Below are 18,091 nucleotides of genomic sequence, written 5' to 3' on the forward strand. Positions count from 1 at the left end.
CTATCAGAGTGAAACTGAAATGAATCTTTGACCTTTTTTTTTTTTTTTGCCTGCCCCCATCTATACCTGCTCCTTCCTTCTCCTTTTCCTGCCTTCCTCCTCCCTTTCTCATGCTTTCCCTTCTGCTTTCCTTCCTACTCTTAGAGAACTATACCTGGCAGGGATTGAGAGTCTCAGGGCTAGCTCTCAGGTCCTGTTTCAGTCTTTAGTCAGCTAGGCTGACCTAGTGCCTCAGACTGTGCATCTGCACTTGTAAATGACCAGGGTTCATTTGAAGAAAAAAGGAGGCCTGTCAGCCTCCCTGAGTGGAGGTGCACTGACTGACCCTCTAGCTTGGCTGGTATTGTTGAGTATCTCAGTTTTCTCCAGAAGATGTCATCACCACCCTCAGGGAACATTGAGTCATCCAGTTACCGTCATGTCACCTCATTTTTACAGCATGTCTCTGTGCCCCTTGCCACTTTATTCTGTACTAGTTTGGGCTGTCTCACCCATTTGCCCTCTGTCGTCTTCTCCCCATGTGCTTCAGCTCTTTCCAACCCATTCTCTACTGCAGGACTTAGGAAGGACAAAACCATAGGCCGAACATTTGATTTGTAGATGGTTTGTGGTCACTTACCAGGGATCTGTATGCTCTTTTTGTGCGTGGAGAAGACAAAGAAGTAAGTTGACCTGACTTTTTGATTAGAGCTAATTCTGATAAGAAGAATCTGTTTGGAAACAGCCTGGCTAATGGGCTGAAGCTTAGCTCTGCAGCCCTGGCTGCCTTCTGCTGCCCCGGCCGGCCTTCCTTCCTTCCTTCCTTCCTTCCTTCCTTCCTTCCTTCCTTCCTTCCTTTCTTCCTTCCTTCCTTCCTTCTTTCCGCAGCCCCGGCCTTCCTTCCTTCTGCGGCCCTGGCCTTCCTTCCTTCTGCAGCCCTGGCCTTCCTTCCTTCCACGGCCCCGGCCTTCCTTCCTTCCTTCCTTCCTTCCTTCCTTCCTTCCCTCCTTCCTTCCTTCCTTTCTTCCTTCCGCGGCCCCGGCCTTCCTTCTCCCTGTGTTTCTCCTGTACTGCTTGTCTCACAGCACCGAGTAGGACCTTTAGAGATAACGTGCGTTTTCTTGTCTTCAAACTTTCTACCATGCTGTTCCCCAGTTTTTCCATCTTACCTCTCAAATCTAATTTTGATCACCTCTCAGATCTTACCTTATAAATTTTGGTCTCTAGAAATTCTTTCCTAACTCCTCAAGACAGGTTAGGACTTAAAACATATGGTTCTGGCCTTAATTGCTAACACTGTTACAGGTGCATCCTTGACTCTGCATTTCAGAGGCTTTGCAAAAACTCTGGGGGAGGGACACATATTTTATTCAGAATTTCTTTAAAGAGCATCCATCTTTAAAGGTATCTTTGATACCCTAAATCTCCTTTTAAAATATACTGCACAAAATTAGATTATTCAGAAAAACCTCATATCAAGAAGTATTGTATTTGCACAGAATTATTTTTACCTCACTTTAACCAGTGTACACTTAAATTTTGTTGTATTTCACTAGGGCACTACTTAGCTTTTAAGGCACTAAAATTTTTTTTAGTAATGAAGTGGAACACTATTTAAATTCCCACATTATCAAATGTTCCTAGAAAACACCAATTTTACCCATTATGTAGATGTTTTGTAATGTATTAAGCCAGTCCAGTGCTTATTAGCTGTTTTTTTTTTTTTAGTTTTTGTATTTCAGTTAATTACTGTAATTTGAGATGGACTTAATATATAATTACATGTTTGTACTTCACTCAAGTGTGTTATTTGATTAAAACTGCATTTACAATGTGAGTTTTACATTGTATTGTTTGAAATCATAGAGCAAATTTTTTAGCAATTGAGATCCCCAGTTAGAGATGATATATCTCTTATAGGAAAATTGCTGTTCTTTATTGATGTTTTCTGTGTGTCGAGTACTGTAAAACCTTCAACCATTGCTCTTTATAATTATTTAAATGTATTTCCTTAGATTTAGCATCAATATCTAAAAAAACCTTAAATCTTTTTATTTTCTACCTTGGTTCAGTTTTTTTTTTTATTTTCTAACTTGTGTATAACAATTTTGCACTTCCCTTCGAAGAAAATTATAATTTAAATTGGTGGATGGCAGTTGCTTAGAAAGAAGGGATTTTTTTTAGATTTGTGCTTAACATCAAAATTCAGTATGCTAAAAGTTGGTTTATTTCTAAGTTGCCTTTGGCACTAATGCTGTGAACACAAGCAGTTTAGCATACTTCTCACATGTAAGTTCTGTGTTTACTAGCAATTGAGAATTATGTTTAGAAGCTTTGTAAATTGCTGTAGACTGTCTGTGTTAGAGTGCTTCTGTTTAGTTGAGGCCAGCAGTGTACATAGAGCCTTCCTGATATTGCAGATATTACTAAACCAAGCATTAGTGATACAGAGCTTCTAGAATCTCATCCCGCTAATGTAATAGCTTCCTGTTTACTTGTTTTGATTTTTAAATTCTGTCTCCTCTGCCTTTCTGTACTTGCTATTCTTTATTCCGTTGTGTTCTAGCTATTGTAGCAGATTGATGTATTTGATACAGTAAATTGAATCAAAAGACTTGGTCTCTCTTTATCTGGGTCATCACCATTAGCAAAATTGTGTAACTTCTCTGGACCTGATTATCCATTTGAAAAAGAGAGTTGGGCTAGCTGAGCTTAAAGTTTCATCTGTCCCTGAAACTATTAGAATTCACCCTTTTTCCTATCACACCAGGGTGGTGTGAATATTGTCTGCAATATCTGACTTCTCTGTTAGTTTATTTTCATGAAAACCTTAAAAGCAAAGTCATCCTTTCAATGTGTCTGGGAATGTGTTTATTGTGCTTATCGACACTGAAGAAGGCAAAAAGATGAAGGAAGTTGTGCTGGCTTTGACCTTCTCACATTGTGCCAATGAGCAAGACCAAGTCTTCAGTACAGAGACTCCCAGCCAATGACTTGTTATTCTTAATATGGATGATTAAATTGGAATGATAATTTTTTCTTGTTTCATTTTTGAGACAGGGTCTCATGGAGGCCCCTCTAACTGGCCATGGAGTGCAGATGGGCTGTGAACTTTTGATCTTTTTGCCTAGACCTCCCAAGTGCTGGGATTACATGTATGCACCACAATACCTAGTTTGTGCAGTACTGGGATTGAACACATGACATGACACACATACAAACATAGAATCATGCAAAACACTCATATAAAACAAAAATTAAGTGTTTATAAAAAATAATAATAATATTTCAAAACCAATAACACTGTGGTTGCCTCCCTAGGAACCATTGTCCCTTTTCCTTTTTATCCAGACCATACTTTTGTTTTAATGGCACGTTACCCAGGGCCAGGGGGTGAGTCATAGTTACAGTCAGTCATCGTTACCCTTGCTCAGATTATTTCATTTTACTTTGTGCAACTGAGGTCTAGCTAGTCACACAGCAAATTGTTGTGTGGCCTTTAGAAAAACGTCCTTTCTAGAGACAGTAGAGAGGTGCTGAAGGAGTCCTCTCCATCCCTTAAATGCTCTTTGTAAGTGTGTAACACTTAGAGCTAGAGCTAAGTGTGTGTTCAGAATGTGTGCAGGATTGACTTGTGATCTCATTTACTGATCTGATTGACTCATTTCTTTCTGTGAGTCAGAATGTAGAGACCAGTGAAAGTTTCTGGCTTTCGGTCAAGCTTTTTCAAAGCAGTTGAATTGAAAAGCATCTAAAATCACGTGTTACAAATCTCCTGTGTTGTTGTCCCCCTGTCTGTGTGTTGTGTGTGGTCCCCCCCCCCCCCCCGCGCGTGTGCCTCTGCCACCTATTAACAACTATTAAAGTGAAAAGATAGCCTTGTTTTCTTCTTGGGAAGAAGTAATACAGAAGACCAGATTAATAGTTATGGCTTGTTAGGGTGAAATACTCCTTTTTTTTGACCTTTGGGTCTTTTAAAGTTTTGATAATGTTGCTTTTATTCAATCCAGTTTTTACTTTTATTATTATTAGTGGTGCATGTAATTAATAAAGCAAGCTTCAAAGAATGTAGGATGTTTTAGTACAAAGTATTATTGTCAAAGTAGTAAACTAGCACAGTTTGCTAATTTCTTTACCCAAATTCAACCTAGGAGAAGTAAAAATGAGAGACAGTAGAGTCTAAAAATTCAGTATAAGTGACCCAAAGTCTCTTTCTCTGAACTACTTTGAATTATTAATTCTTGGCCTCTTTTTATAGAAGCACATAGTAGTATCCCACTCATTGTCAGAATCCAAAGAATAGCATTATGTAGTGCAGGTATCTTAGTTACTGTGTTGTTGCCTTGGCAACATATCATGACCAAGGCCACTTATAAAAGAAAGTTTAATTTGGGGTTCACATTTCCAGAGGATTAGACCCCATGACCATTATGGCAGGGAACCTAGCAGCAGGCAGCTAAGCATGGACTGGAGTAGTAGCTAAGAGCTTACATCCTGATCCACAAAGAGGAAGCAGAGACAGAGAGACACTGGGTGGGAATGGTGTGGACTTTTGAAACCTCAAAGTTCACCCCCAGTAACACACTTCTTCCAACAAGGTCTTTCCCAAACAGTTCCACCAACTGAGAATGAAGTATTCAAACACAGGAGTCTGTGGGAGCCATCTCATTGAGACCACCACAGCAGGAACTCCTGGAGGTACTGGGGATGATGAAAGCAGAGGTGTGCTGACATCGGAACTCACCGCTTCATTTCTTCTGCTCTTCTCGTTCAGTGACTGCCTCCTGTTCATCCCCAGAGGGTTTAAAAATACAGGCTCCTTGTATAGGGATTTGGTAGTACACAGAAGTGGTTGGCTCTTCCTTGTTGCATAGACTTCGCCCTTATGGCTCTTCCCCTCTGCTTCCCATAAACTCACTGATACTGGTCCCAGTTCAGTATGGCCTCTGACTCCTCACCTTTATCTTATCCAAAAGGATGTATTTCTCATTCTCTGAAAAACGTTGCCTCCTCACAGACCAACATGAATAGACACTAGAGGACTATAGCTGTCTCAAAAGAAACCAATAAACTCACAACATATGTGATCAAAAACAGTATATGAACCATGAATTTAAGCACGGTAGCCTGTTAGCCAGCACAAATGAAGAACACAATCAGAAGCCTATGTTGTGTTCTATAGGTCTTAAAGAAAACATGCATGGAATTGTTTCATTGCCCTTAAACATGTAACTTTACAAGAAAAGTGATAGTGTGAACATTAGGGGAGCTGATAAATAATATAACCACAAATATGACCCCAGCAAAACCAAGAGAGTGCAAGCATTCTGTTGACCTTGTAATCACATGAGGGCAAGGAGACTCTGCAAGGAGAAATGATGTGTGTAGTGAGTGTATTAAATACTCTAAAAGCCAGTCCTGGGCACGACAGGCCCTTAACTCCCCTCAACCTTAGTCTTGATCTCTAGCTCCTGAGTGCTAGGATTATAGGGGTGTATGTCACTTTGCCTGCATAAAATAGTATTGTATCATGGTTTTGATTTGTGCTTCTTAAGGCCTAATGATGTTAAGTACCATTTACTGTGCCTATTGACCGCTTCTGTATATTCTTGGAAATGCTTTACTTGTTTTACAATTAAGAATGTGTTTTAAATGATTTATCCTGGACACAAGACTTTTAGATATATGACTTGCAAATCTTCGTTCTCATTCCGTAAGTTGCCTTTCCATTTTTAAAGTCGTTTGCACTCTTGTTCTAGTGCTCATTCTTGTGCACATACTCACTTGCGTGCTCTCTTTCTCCATTCCTCCTTCTCTCTTTCCTTTTTCCTCCCCTCCGCTTTTCTGTGTATGTATGTGTGTATATGTTCTATTTTAGACACCGAGAACCAAGTAATGAGCAAAGCAACCTCTGCCTTTATGTCACTCACATTCTAGAGCAGGAGGAAGGCTGTAAACAATGTCTGTTGTTTAATACAAGAGGCTGTGAGGTGTGTTAAAAAAAATAAATACAGTGGGCATATAGAGCAAAAGGAAGATGTGCCATGAATTAGTACTAATCTGCTGTTGATTGTAAATATTGCCATCTTATATTTTCCTTCCATTTTTAGTACCAATGACAGGATTCACACAGAGAGCAACTATTGATCCAGAACTGAATGAAATACATGTCTTATCTGGACTCAGCAAAGACAAAGAAAAGAGGGAAGAGAATGTCAGAAATTCCTTCTGGATTTATGACATTGTGAGGAATAGCTGGTAAGGACTCTTGTTGTGCTGCAATCCCAGTGATATTTCCATGAAATTTATTTATAATAGTTTATTTAAAAATGAGCATAGTGGGAGGCGTGTATTAATTTGTGATAGTGAAAGAATACTCAGGTTTGTTACATATTTTGAGACAGACTTACTATATAGCCTCAGCTAGCCTTAGACTCATGATTTCCTTGCTTCTGCTTGGGATTAGAGGTTTAAGCCACTCCACTTGGCCTAAAATATCAGTAACCTAAAGAAATCAGTATTGTTGATAAGATCAGCACTTGTGTACACAGTGACATTAAATGAGTGGAATTTTACTCTGTTGTTCGCTTTCTGATACTTCCTGTTCTGGGGCTTTAAAGAGTTAGTTGTATTTCACTTTAGGTTATCACCAAGTGGATAGGTAAAGTTGAAGCTAATAACGTCCCCTGTCTTAGTGCTGGTGAAGGGTAGGTTTGACTTAGCATTTCCAAGCCAAGATTTGTCCCAGAGCATCGGGCAGAGCAGACGGTGCATGTTCTGCTTGGGAAACAGTTACAGAAGATCCAGCTCTGGTGTTCAGTGACAACAGAAACACTTCCAAGAACCAGCTCCATTTCCTATGGCAGTATGCTCGGCAACTGTGGGGTCTGTTGTTTTCTGAGGAAGACGTTTTGTTTGTATTCAGAGAGAGAGTGTGCTTGAGTCTTCTGCTGTGAGTACACAGTCCAACACCTCTTCACTTTTAGCACTCCGTGTGTACAGTTCCTGTTTCTAAGCACAAGATAGGTTGTTGTGAAGTGAGCTATTTTGAAATGTCAGAACTAGTTCTAACAAGTGTGTGTCCCTTTATACACTGACTTTGCACTCGGATGTGACAAGTGTACATTTTTTCTATTGCTAGTTGGGCATTGACAGTCAGCTTATTGGCTCTGATTGTATAAACAGTGTGGTTGCTGCTGATCCTCTGAAGTACAGTGTCTTAAGAGCAGTGTCTTCCAGGTCTTGTGTCTATAAGAATGATCAAGCTGCAAAAGAGAATCTGAGTAAAAGTCTTCAGGAAGAAGAACCATGTCCAAGGTTTGCCCACCAGCTCGTTTATGACGAATTACACAAGGTATGCTAACCACTTTGACCTGTACATTTTCTATGGACTACAGTCTAAAAGTGTCCCTGAATAGATCTTATTTTTTAAGTGGATTTGAATGAAAAGTTTTAATACAGAGGCAGACATTTAATAGAATATGTAGCAGGCATTCAATATTACTCTTTTTAAACCCTCTTCCCTCACGCACACACACAAGATTGAATTTAGAGCCTCACACATGCTAAGCAAGCATCCAACCACTGCACTGTATATCTGTCCCCAGCTCTTGTTTTACTTTTTATTTTGACACTGGGTAAGTTCCCCAGGCTGTACTTGAACTCACTCTGTAGCCCAAGCAAAGTTTGTAGTCCTCATGCCTCAGCATTCCTAGTAGCTAGAATTACAAGACTGTACCACTAGCCCCAGTTTTTTCCTAAAATTCTTCAAGAGAATAATCATTTTGTATGGTCCATAATAATTTTTTGACACTTTTTGTCTCTTAAGTTGTTTTTTTTTTTTTTCCCTCCTCTGGAACAGGGTCTCACTAAGTAGCCTAGGCTAGCCTCAAACTCCAGATTCCTTTGCCTTACATCCATATGATGAGATCACAAGTATACACCGTAACATTTTTCCTGTTTTGAAAATTGTCAGTGAAGTGTCTCTGTTGCTTCATAGAACAGATATATAACGTGTCATTGAATATATGTTGTGGATATCCAAGTAGAACATGAAGTTTTTGCAACTGAAAACTTTGCAAATGAAAAGGAACAGGTATATAACTTTCCAGGCATTAGATTTTCCACTTGTATAAGAAGTCATTTCATCTATATATTTCTTATATAAATGACCTCTGTCTACCAGCATTGTGAAAATAATTTTTTTTTAATTTTTAATTTTTTGTTTGTTTGTTTGTTTTTTGTTTTTTGTTTTTCGAGTCAGGGTTTCTCTGTGTAGCTTTTCGCCTTTCCTGGGACTCACTTGGTAGCCCAGGCTGGCCTCGAACTCACAGAGATCCTCCTGGCTCTGCCTCCCGAGTGCTGGGATTAAAGGCGTGCGCCACCACTGCCCGGCGAAAATAATTTTTGTATCACTAAATGTTCACAGAGTAGTTTCTGTAAGTATTTTCCCCTTAAATTTCATGTGTAATTTAGCAACTGGACTCAGATTGTATTGAAACTTACTGGCAGAGCAAACTTTTTCTGTTTAAGCCACAGATGAGCGTTTAAAATCTGTGCTAGATATCTTGAAACCTTCGGATGAAAGATAACATAGAAATGAATACAAGCCCTTACTCCCAGAATTTTCCAACTTAAGGGGGTAGTGAAGAATTTTCATCCAATGGGCTAGGAATAATTTTTGTTTGGTGGGCTAGAAATAGTATATCTTTTGTAATACTCTGAATATAAATGTTTTCAAATCTTCAGGGAAATGTCTTAATGTTTAGTATAAATGTAGAATGACATTGAAATTCTGCTCTAATGGTGAAATCACTATTGTAATCCTTTACATTTCTTGTTTAGTATTAATTAAATAATGGATAATATTCTGAAAGTTATGTATGTCTTTTACTATTTTACATTTAGGTTAAATCAAAATAAGATGTTGAAGTTTTTACTGAAGTTTTAATATACTCTTGACCTTCAATGATTCTATTTAAAATTCATGACAGAATTCTTTTAAATATTGCATTTTTTATTTATTTTGACCAACAATTAACTAGATAACCCTTTTATTTGTAGTTCTCTAAAATATGTGTTGGATTAGCTTATTCCTACCATGGTTTTTGTTTATTTTCCATTTATCATTATAGTTCTAATAGTATGATTTTAATACACATGTAGTTTAGGAAAGAGCTTTAGAGTGAAATGGAATGAAGAAAAATCATGGGAAACCTTTGATAAGAATGTATCAATTTAAAAAATTGTCAAATGAATAAGGCAAAGAGAGTTAGTAATCACGTACTCCTGAAAGAAGACATTTCCTTATGAGCTCTGTAGTCTTTTGAGTATGTGTGAGTTCTTTAAATTCTGGTTTGTTGTGTTTCTTATAGGTTCATTATTTATTTGGTGGAAATCCAGGAAAATCTTGCTCTCCAAAGATGAGACTAGATGACTTCTGGTCACTGAAGTTGTGTAGACCTTCTAAAGATTACTTACTGAGGCATTGCAAGTACCTCATAAGAAAACACAGGTATGAATCTAATTGACTAAGCTGGGTGTGGTAGCTCACACCTTTAATACTACCTCTCAGGAGGCAGAGGCAGGCGGATCTTTATGAGTTCAAGGACTGTGTGGTCTACATAGTGAGTTCCAGGACAGCCAGAGCTACATAGTGAGACCCTGTCCCAAAAGATTTTTTTTTTTAACTGTCTTTAATTAGCATCGTCAGCTATTCTTGGTATGACTTAGCTATCGGATGCAGGTCTCTCACTCTAACTGTTAAAGAAGATAGTCAAGTGCTCTGGATTTTGTAAATGTCTGTTCTTCATTTTTTCTTTCTTCTTTCAAAGGAAGATACACAGTAAGGATACATACAGGCAGGTGCTAATTTTTTAATAAGCAAGTAAAATTTTGCAAGTGTTGACAGAAAATATCGATTGCCAAATAATTTTAAGGTTGTGATTGATTAGACATGATTTAGTCTTAGCAAGTAGCAAGCCACCAAAAATGTAGAAATGTGCTTGTCGTTTGGGTCCAGTAGGAAGTCTTAGGTGCTAACTTGTATTTTGGAAGAAGGTCATCATTTATTAATTACTGCATGTTGGTCTCTGATTCCTAGTCTCATAATTAGATAATAGAGTGGAAACTGCCATTTTCACTCTTTTGTCAAAGTGGAAAACGGAGGCAGTTTTTAAATGGCTTCTATAACTAACTCATAAGGTCACTCAGCTGAAGTGGCAAAGTGACGTTTGATCCTGACCTTTCTGACTACAGAGAGCTCCATGTAACTGCTATGCATGTTATATGTTTGTAGGTATACACATACACCTAATGTGTACATTTTTATGTTTATCACATATATTTATGTATTAGGTTTTATGTAGAAGATAATTGCCTAAAATGTCTGCATATGTACAAAGCAAGTCTGTGGTTTTTTTTAAACCATATGCTTAATTACTTATCTTTCCCTGCTTTCACAAGTTGTATTTTAGAAAAATTAATGCAGAAGCTCCTTTGAGGCATCCCTGTAAATAACAAGTTTATTTCCTATAGGATCTCAGAAGAGGAGGTCTGACTTTTCAGTCAGGATGACAAAGAATGGAGTATAATAAGGTTTAAACTTTGAGGCACTTTGGGCTAGTTGCTGAAATTCACTTCTTAATATCTTACTTAGTGTTTGCTTTGTTTACAAAAGAGCAATATAAATTCAGAAACCATAGTGCTGCTTTTTCTGCTTCAGCTAGAACAACTGGTAGGTGGAAAGTTAAATTTAGTTAACTCTTAAAAGTCTTCTGATGCAGCCCAGAGAAATGACTCAAGCTTTTAATCCCAGCACTTAGGAAGCAAAGTTAGTGGATCTCTGTGAGTTCAAGGCCAGCCTGGTCTACATGACAAAAAAATCAGTAGGATTTTCAAAGACAAAATAAATATGTACTTGAGGTCCTTTTTGCAATATTCAACATTAGCTGTCAAAACAGATGCCAAAAGGAGCCATAAGAAAGCATTTTGTGTGTTTTTATGCCACTACTATCACTCTATGTAAAGAACCTGCATGGATGGTGGGCTTTATACACTAAATTCTGTCTCAAGGACTTTTGTGGCTTACAGTCTGAGGTGAGCTAGCCATTCATCTAGACTGGCTCCAGAGAGCCCCCTTGTCTCCACCTCCCAGTGGGTGTGCGCTGCCACTCCAGACTTTTGACATGGGGTCTGGAGGTCTATACTCAGGACCCCATGCTTGCTTGTTAACAAGCACTTGACCCACTGAACTAGCTCCCCAGCCTTCCCTTTAGATTTTAATGAAGAAAGTAGTGCATATAAATAGTAACTTGATACTTGGTTATAGCCTTTAAATTTTTATTGCATATATGTGTACATATAGGCTTTATTTAACTGAAAAAATAGGAGTCTTGTTCCTTTGAGTCAATGAGTGTCTTAGTTAGGTTTTTTTTTTTTAATTGCTGTGAAGAGTCACCATAACCATGACAACTCTTATAAAAAAACCATTTAATTGGGGTGGCTCACTTACAGTTTCAGAGGTTCATGGTGGCGAGCATGGTGGTGTGCAGGCAGACATGGTACTGAAGAGGTAGCTGAGAGTCCTACATCTTGCAAGCAACAGGAAGTCGACTGAGACACTGGGCAGTGTTCTGAACACAGGAAACCTCAAAACCTGCCCTCACAGTGACATACTTCTTCCAACAAGGCCATACCCAATCCAGCAAGGCCACACCTCCTAATAGTGCCACTTGCTGTGAGCTTATGGGAGCCAATTACATTCAAACTACAACAAATAACAATGTGAATTACCATAAACATTGTTAGTATGTTTACAGGTACAAGTGCGGCTGTGCGGTGGTGGCGCACGCCTTTAATCCCAGCATTCGGGAGGCCGAGGCAGGCAGATCTCTCTGAGTTCAAGGCCAGCTTAGTACACAGAGCAAGTTCCAGGACAGCCAGGGCTATGCAGAGAAACCCTGTCTCGGGGTTAGAGGAAGTGTAAGTTCCGGTCATGTAATACTACATGGTATTCTGTTTTATGTGTAATTCACTAGTCTCCTTTTATTAGAATCTTTGGGTTACATCAGCTTACTAGATATTTTAGGTAATTCTGTAATTTTTATCCCAAAAAGTGATATAAGTGATGGTTTGTCAAAATGTTCTCCAGGAAGTTACTTTTCATTTCTTCTAGAAATACAAAGATCATTCATTTCCAACACTCATGCCAGCCCAAGAATTTTTTAAATTGTAGCCATTTGTCTTCCTTCTTTAAACTTATTTCTGGATCAGGGATAAAGCTCAATGGTACACCTTCTTCCTAGCCCTAATTTGTGTTCTCAGCACTGCAGAATAACAACTACAACACTTTTGATGGGCAGGTAGGGTCCCAGTTTATGAGAAGAGATGGTAGCCATGTCATGAATGGAATGGATAAAGGAAAAAAGGAAAGGATCCTCTACCAAACTTTTAAGAGCATGAGATCAATTCACAAAATAAAGTAACTGAAATTGAAAGTTTGTGACCAGCAGTTTGTTCCTGTGGGAAAAGAACTGCTAATTCATCTCAGAACTTAAGCCACAAAAGTCCTTGAGACAGAACTTAATGTATAAAGGCCCACTGTCCATGCAGATTCTTAAAGTAATAATAGTAGCATAAACATATGCAACATGAGAACTCAGTTCCTTCTTAAGGTTGCTTTTGGCATTTGTTCTGATAGCTAATGTCTAATATTGGAAAAGGGACCTTGAATACATATTTATTTTGTTTTTTAAAGTTTTACATTTATTCGTTAGTTCGTTTGTTCATTTGTTCGTTCATTAGTACTGGTTATTGAACCAGACCCTATGCATGACAGACAAGCGTGCTATGACTGAGCTACATCCCAATATAATAGTATATATTATTTTTTATTTATTCCTTCTTACTAAATTGTCTATCTTGACCTCTCTGGAATCACTTGTGGAATGCTAAAAGCAGCCAACCACATAGAGTCTTTAAAAGCATTAAGAAAAATGTTCATTTATTGCAAAAATACTTATTGAACACCTATGTGTGGCAGACATGGGTCTAGCCTCCAAGAATGTATCAGCGAAGAATCCAAAAATTCCTGCTCTCAAGTTCCACTCTTAGAAGTGGAACCTAACAGTAATTATATGCTGGTTAGTAGGAACAGGATAAACAGAACATCTCAAAAACTATTGTTCGTACTTGTGAGGGAGCTGAGGGTGTTTTCTTCAGTAAAAATAAGTGATTTTTTTTTTAAGATATATTTATTATGTATACAGTGTTCTGCCTGCATGTACATCTGCAGGCCAGAAGGGGGCACCAGATCTCATTATAGATGGTTGTGAGCCACCATGTGGTTGCTGGGAATTGAACTCAGGACCTCTGGGAGAGCAGTTAGTGCTCTTAACTGCTGAGCCATCTCTTTCCACCCGAAGACTTTGAAGAAATAGCAGCTATTTAAGGTGGAAATGTTCCAGAAAATAGGCAGGGCTCTGGGGTTAAAGGTGTTGCCATGCTTACATGGTTTGAGGAGGACTGTGTAGACATGGAAGGAGTGAAGTGACAGTGACAGATGAGGCTGAAGAGACAGAGAGGGACAAGTTCTGCAAGGCCGGGGAAATAGGAGCTGTGAGATTTTCAAAGATGAGTACACGTTCAGAATGATCAAAAAACGGGGTATAAGGTCATATAGAATTCTTTAGAAACGGTCAGTATGTACATTGGGAAGGCTAAGTTCAGTTTGGGAAGCTTTTATATAACACGGAAGGCATCTGTGAACATTTGAAGAAATGCCTTGAGCTGACATTCTGTCATTGAGTCATCAGCAGAGAGGGAGAAGGTGCAGATTGAGGAGAGTAGCAAGGATGTTTGGTGGTGCCTGGAGGCACAGCACGGGAGGGATTGAGACCAGACAGTGAGTTTCTGAACAGTGAAAGGTCTACAGATAGAAGCTTTGGTGGTTTGGATGTGGCTCTGAGACAAAGAGGTGTCCAGGGTGACCCTGGAACATTGGTCTACCACAGTTGTTAGACGGATAATACGAGGCCCACTTTAATGTTTGAAAACGCGGAGAGCTTTTCTTCTGCCAACTGTATCCAAACTTAAGCGTTTCCTGTATTACATATAGAATAGAGCTTATTTCTGTAAAGTGGCTAATACATTTTGATAGAAATTGGCATACTAATTAGACAGTCTTTGATTATATGGACGCCTACCTGTACTACTAGGTCATGACTTTTTGTTTTTCTTGTGGAAAGTTACTTGTTCTATTTAGTTAACATATAGATTTTGAGGAAAAGAAGTATCTTGTGAGTCAAGGATATAAATAAAGTGTCACCATTAACTTTTCATATAATATTCATCTTCTAAACTGGATGATGACTTGTGTGTAGAAAGGAGCGAGACTTCTTAAAACATTAAATTCATGTTTAACATTAGGGAAGAACTGTTGGCTAAACACAATTCTAGACTACAGGAGCACTTTTTACATGTTAATAAGCCCAGGATAGGGACTGGAGAGATGGCTCAGCAGTTAAGAGCATTGGCTGCTCTTCCAAGGGTCCTGAGTTTATTTCCCAGCAACCACATGGTGGCTCACAACCATCTGTAATGAGATCTGGTGCCCTCTTCTGGCATGCAGGCAGACATGCAGACAGAACACTATACATAATAAATTTAGATATTAAAAAAGAAGGAGGAGTAGGAGTAGGAGGAACAAGAAGAACAAGAACAAAAGAACAACAACAACAAAACAACAAGAACAGTAGCAGCAGCCCAGGATGGAAACAACAAAACTCACAAACAAGAGGGAAGACATAACTTCCAGGAAATTGATTTCTTAATGAACTTAATAGAATGGAAAGTTAAATTTGAGTTTATTTCACATTGCAGAGGATTGGGGTATGCCTAGGATAATTCCGTTGAAACAGTTATTTTAGTGGTAGCCCAGGCATTAAGGTACCTTCTCTGCATTTTAGTAATGAAGCCAAATGGAGAGTTGTGTGTAAAGCTAGAACAGTTCTGTTTCCTTCATTGTGTCCTCCTGTTCAGCTGGCTTCTTCTGACTTTGCTTTCCCTGGGCCTCAGAGCAGGCAGGTAGGCAGGCTGGCTGATAGACTGACTGTTTTATGACTTCAGCCTACTCCCTCCTCTGTGTCTGCTTTTTATATGTCCTTTGTCTTAATGACTGTTCTATTGCTGTGAAGAGACACCATGACCAAGGCGACTCTTATAAAGGAAAACATATAATTGGGTGGCTTACAGTTCAGAGGTTCAGTCCATTATGATAATGGTGGGACATGGCGACATGCAGACAGACATGGTGCTGGAGAGGTAGCTGAGAGTTCTACATCTTGCACAGATAACAGGAAGTGAACTGTCTCACTGGCCTGGCTTGAGCGTATATGAGACCTCAAAGCCCACCTCCGCAGTGACACACTTCCTCCAACAAGACAGCACCTACTCCAACAAGGCCACATCTCCTAATAGTGCCACTCCCTTTGGGGGCCATTTTCTTTGAAACAACCACATCCTTATATATCCATCTTTTGGCTCTCTTAAGAGAGAGTTCTTTAAAGAGTGTCCCTATTGGGAAGGGTGCTGCCAAGTCACTGGGTAAGTGCTCATCAAGCTTGAGACAATTGCCTTTGGCTCAGGGAATATCATGGAAGAGGGCAGAAAGATTGGAAGAGCCAGAGGACCAGGAAGTCTGCTGTGAGATTGTGTCCTAGAAATGACAAGGAAGTGACACCCATGACACCTCAACAATATATGATTTCCTAAACAAGACCTGAATGATGGCAATGCCACAGACATACTCACAGGGAAGGGGGAAATCTCATAAGGTATTGTCCCTAGGCAAGAACCAGGTAGCTAAGGAATGCTGAGAGTGGGAAAATTAGTGTTTTTCAGGGATGATCCCTATTGATTGTCTAATACCGAGTGATCAGCCCTGAAATCATATATAAGCAACACTTATTATTTATGCATATATATGTAACAATAATAATCAAAGAAAAAGTGGGCCATCAATTTGAGATGGAGTGGGGGATTATGGGAAAGGTTGGAGAGAGGAAAGGAAAGAGGGAAATTTTTTTTTTTTTTAAATTTAAGGTAAATATTCACTTAAAAAAAAATCTAACCTGTGCTAATGGTACTTACTAAAAGTATCATACTTGGATTGCTGTCTGTAATTCTAATTCCAAGGGATCTGGTACCTTCTTCTGACTTCTCTGGGCACCAGGCATACATGTGGGTACACATATATACATGCAGGCAAAATACTTCTTCACATAATTTTTTAATAAGAAAATTGATTCTTTTTTAAGTGCCTTATTCATTTAAACTTCCAAACTGTTAAGAACTATCAGAGCTATGAGAAAGTCTAGTCTGTTAGTCTCAGAAAGCAGTTTTAGTCTCTGTCTACTTAGTTTTGATGTGACACATTGGAGTCTTTTAAAGTTGTTATGTGAGTATGTGTGCACAGTTAGGGGTGTGCACACACTGCAGTGTGTGTGTGGAGGACAGAGGACGACTTAGGGAGGTCAGTTCCGAGGATTAAACTCGGCTCACTAAACGAGGTGGCAAGGACCCTGTCTGCTGAGCCTTCTCGCCAGCCTGCACACCACGGTTCATAGGGAAGGTAAGAAGTGCTGTCACGGACTTTCTAGCAGCCCAACTGGCTGCCACATGGCATTTCTGTTGCGTCTCTATGGACCTGACATTTGTACTGTGCATGGGAGAATTCTTATTCTTCTGGATACTCAAAGTTTTCTAGATACCCAGAATAGTTCATCTCTAAGCAGTATACCTTTCTTCAAGTCTTAAAGGCATTTCTCATAACTCAAAGTAATTGTTTCCCTTGTTTTGTATTTTCTAGGTTTGAAGAAAAGGCCCAGATGGACCCTCTTAGTGCTCTGAAGTATTTACAGAATGATCTTTATATAACTGTGGATCATTCAGACCCAGAAGAGACAAAAGAGGTAAAGATGGGAGTAAAATTTAGAAGTGGAATATTCTTTTAAATGTTTTTCTAGTTTGAGTGCTTAAAGGAAATGAAGAAAATATGATATTCTAATCTTGGATAATAAAAAATGGGTGAAATAAAAAGTCAACAGGCAGCCCTCGGTGGTGGCACACACCTTTAATCCCAAGAGGCAGAGGCAGGCAGACCTCTGTGGGTCCAAGGCGAGCCTGGTCTACAGATTGAGTTCCAGGACAGCAAGGGCTACACAGGGAAACCCTGACTCAAAAAACAAAACAAAACAAAAAATGAACAGATGTGGTGAACAGAGCCAGGTGTGGTGCTGAATGCCTGCACTCCAACATTAGGAAGGTTGAGGCAGGAGGATCACTAATGAAAGGCTAACCTAAGTCACATAGTGTCTCAATACCTTCCATCCAAGAGAAAAAAGAAATAGAAATTGAGTGGGCACATTTGATTCATTCAAAAAGAATTTTTAGGTATAAGATTTTAAATTAGACATTAGTACTGTATTTATGGAGGAAAATTTAAGTTTCGTTTTTATAGATCATCAAGGTTTATATACAGTGGTTCAGTGTGCGCTTCTGTTGATGTTAAGATCTCTTAAGAGAGGAATAAAACTTCCCTTCTTTTTATGGAGAAAGTGGAGAGAGGGTGGTGGGTTTGGAATACTTGCCGTGTTAGTAGTTACATGTGAGAGGCTTCTAGCAGTATAACTTGACTATAGGCTACTAACCTCATTCACCTAATTCCTAAGCTTGAGAAATGAGTCTCAGGATTTTGTTCCATGTGGAAGAAGCAAATGTTCAAGATTTCTGTTCTTACGGGCACATGTGCCTGTCCAGTGTGTGAATGTGTCTGCACTGGGCCTACAGTCTCTTCCTGCCCCTTCGCTTGAGTCTGAGCTGCAGTCATATGCCTTTCTCCTCCCAGCCAGTGCTGGAGGCTCGCAGCTCTGCCCTACATCCATTTCCTTGTTCGGAGCCGCCTTGCTTTGCCTTGGGGACTCAATATTGAGTGCTTTCTTTTCTCCCTTCTTGTTGACTTCCCTCATGGGTTTTGATTTCCTGACAGATTCTTTCCTGCACCAGGATCATTGTCTTTTTTTTTTTTTTTTTTTTTGGTTTTTCAAGACAGAGT

General features: G+C 39.2%; 1 protein-coding gene across 1 annotated transcript in view; it reads left to right on the forward strand.

Annotated features, from left to right (window-relative positions):
• Positions 1–18,091, forward strand: part of Mkln1 (muskelin 1) — a 123,474-nt gene that overhangs the window by 90,578 nt on the left and 14,805 nt on the right. Inside the window, exons 11-15 of the mRNA XM_059257014.1 lie at positions 4,566–4,677; positions 6,090–6,237; positions 7,219–7,333; positions 9,354–9,493; positions 16,847–16,949. Coding sequence (XP_059112997.1) covers positions 4,566–4,677; positions 6,090–6,237; positions 7,219–7,333; positions 9,354–9,493; positions 16,847–16,949 — 618 coding nt within the window. The remainder of the gene's footprint in view (positions 1–4,565; positions 4,678–6,089; positions 6,238–7,218; positions 7,334–9,353; positions 9,494–16,846; positions 16,950–18,091) is intronic.

The sequence above is a fragment of the Peromyscus eremicus genome, chromosome 3 (genome assembly GCF_949786415.1).
Source record: "Peromyscus eremicus chromosome 3, PerEre_H2_v1, whole genome shotgun sequence".
Classification (NCBI taxonomy): domain Eukaryota; kingdom Metazoa; phylum Chordata; class Mammalia; order Rodentia; family Cricetidae; genus Peromyscus; species Peromyscus eremicus.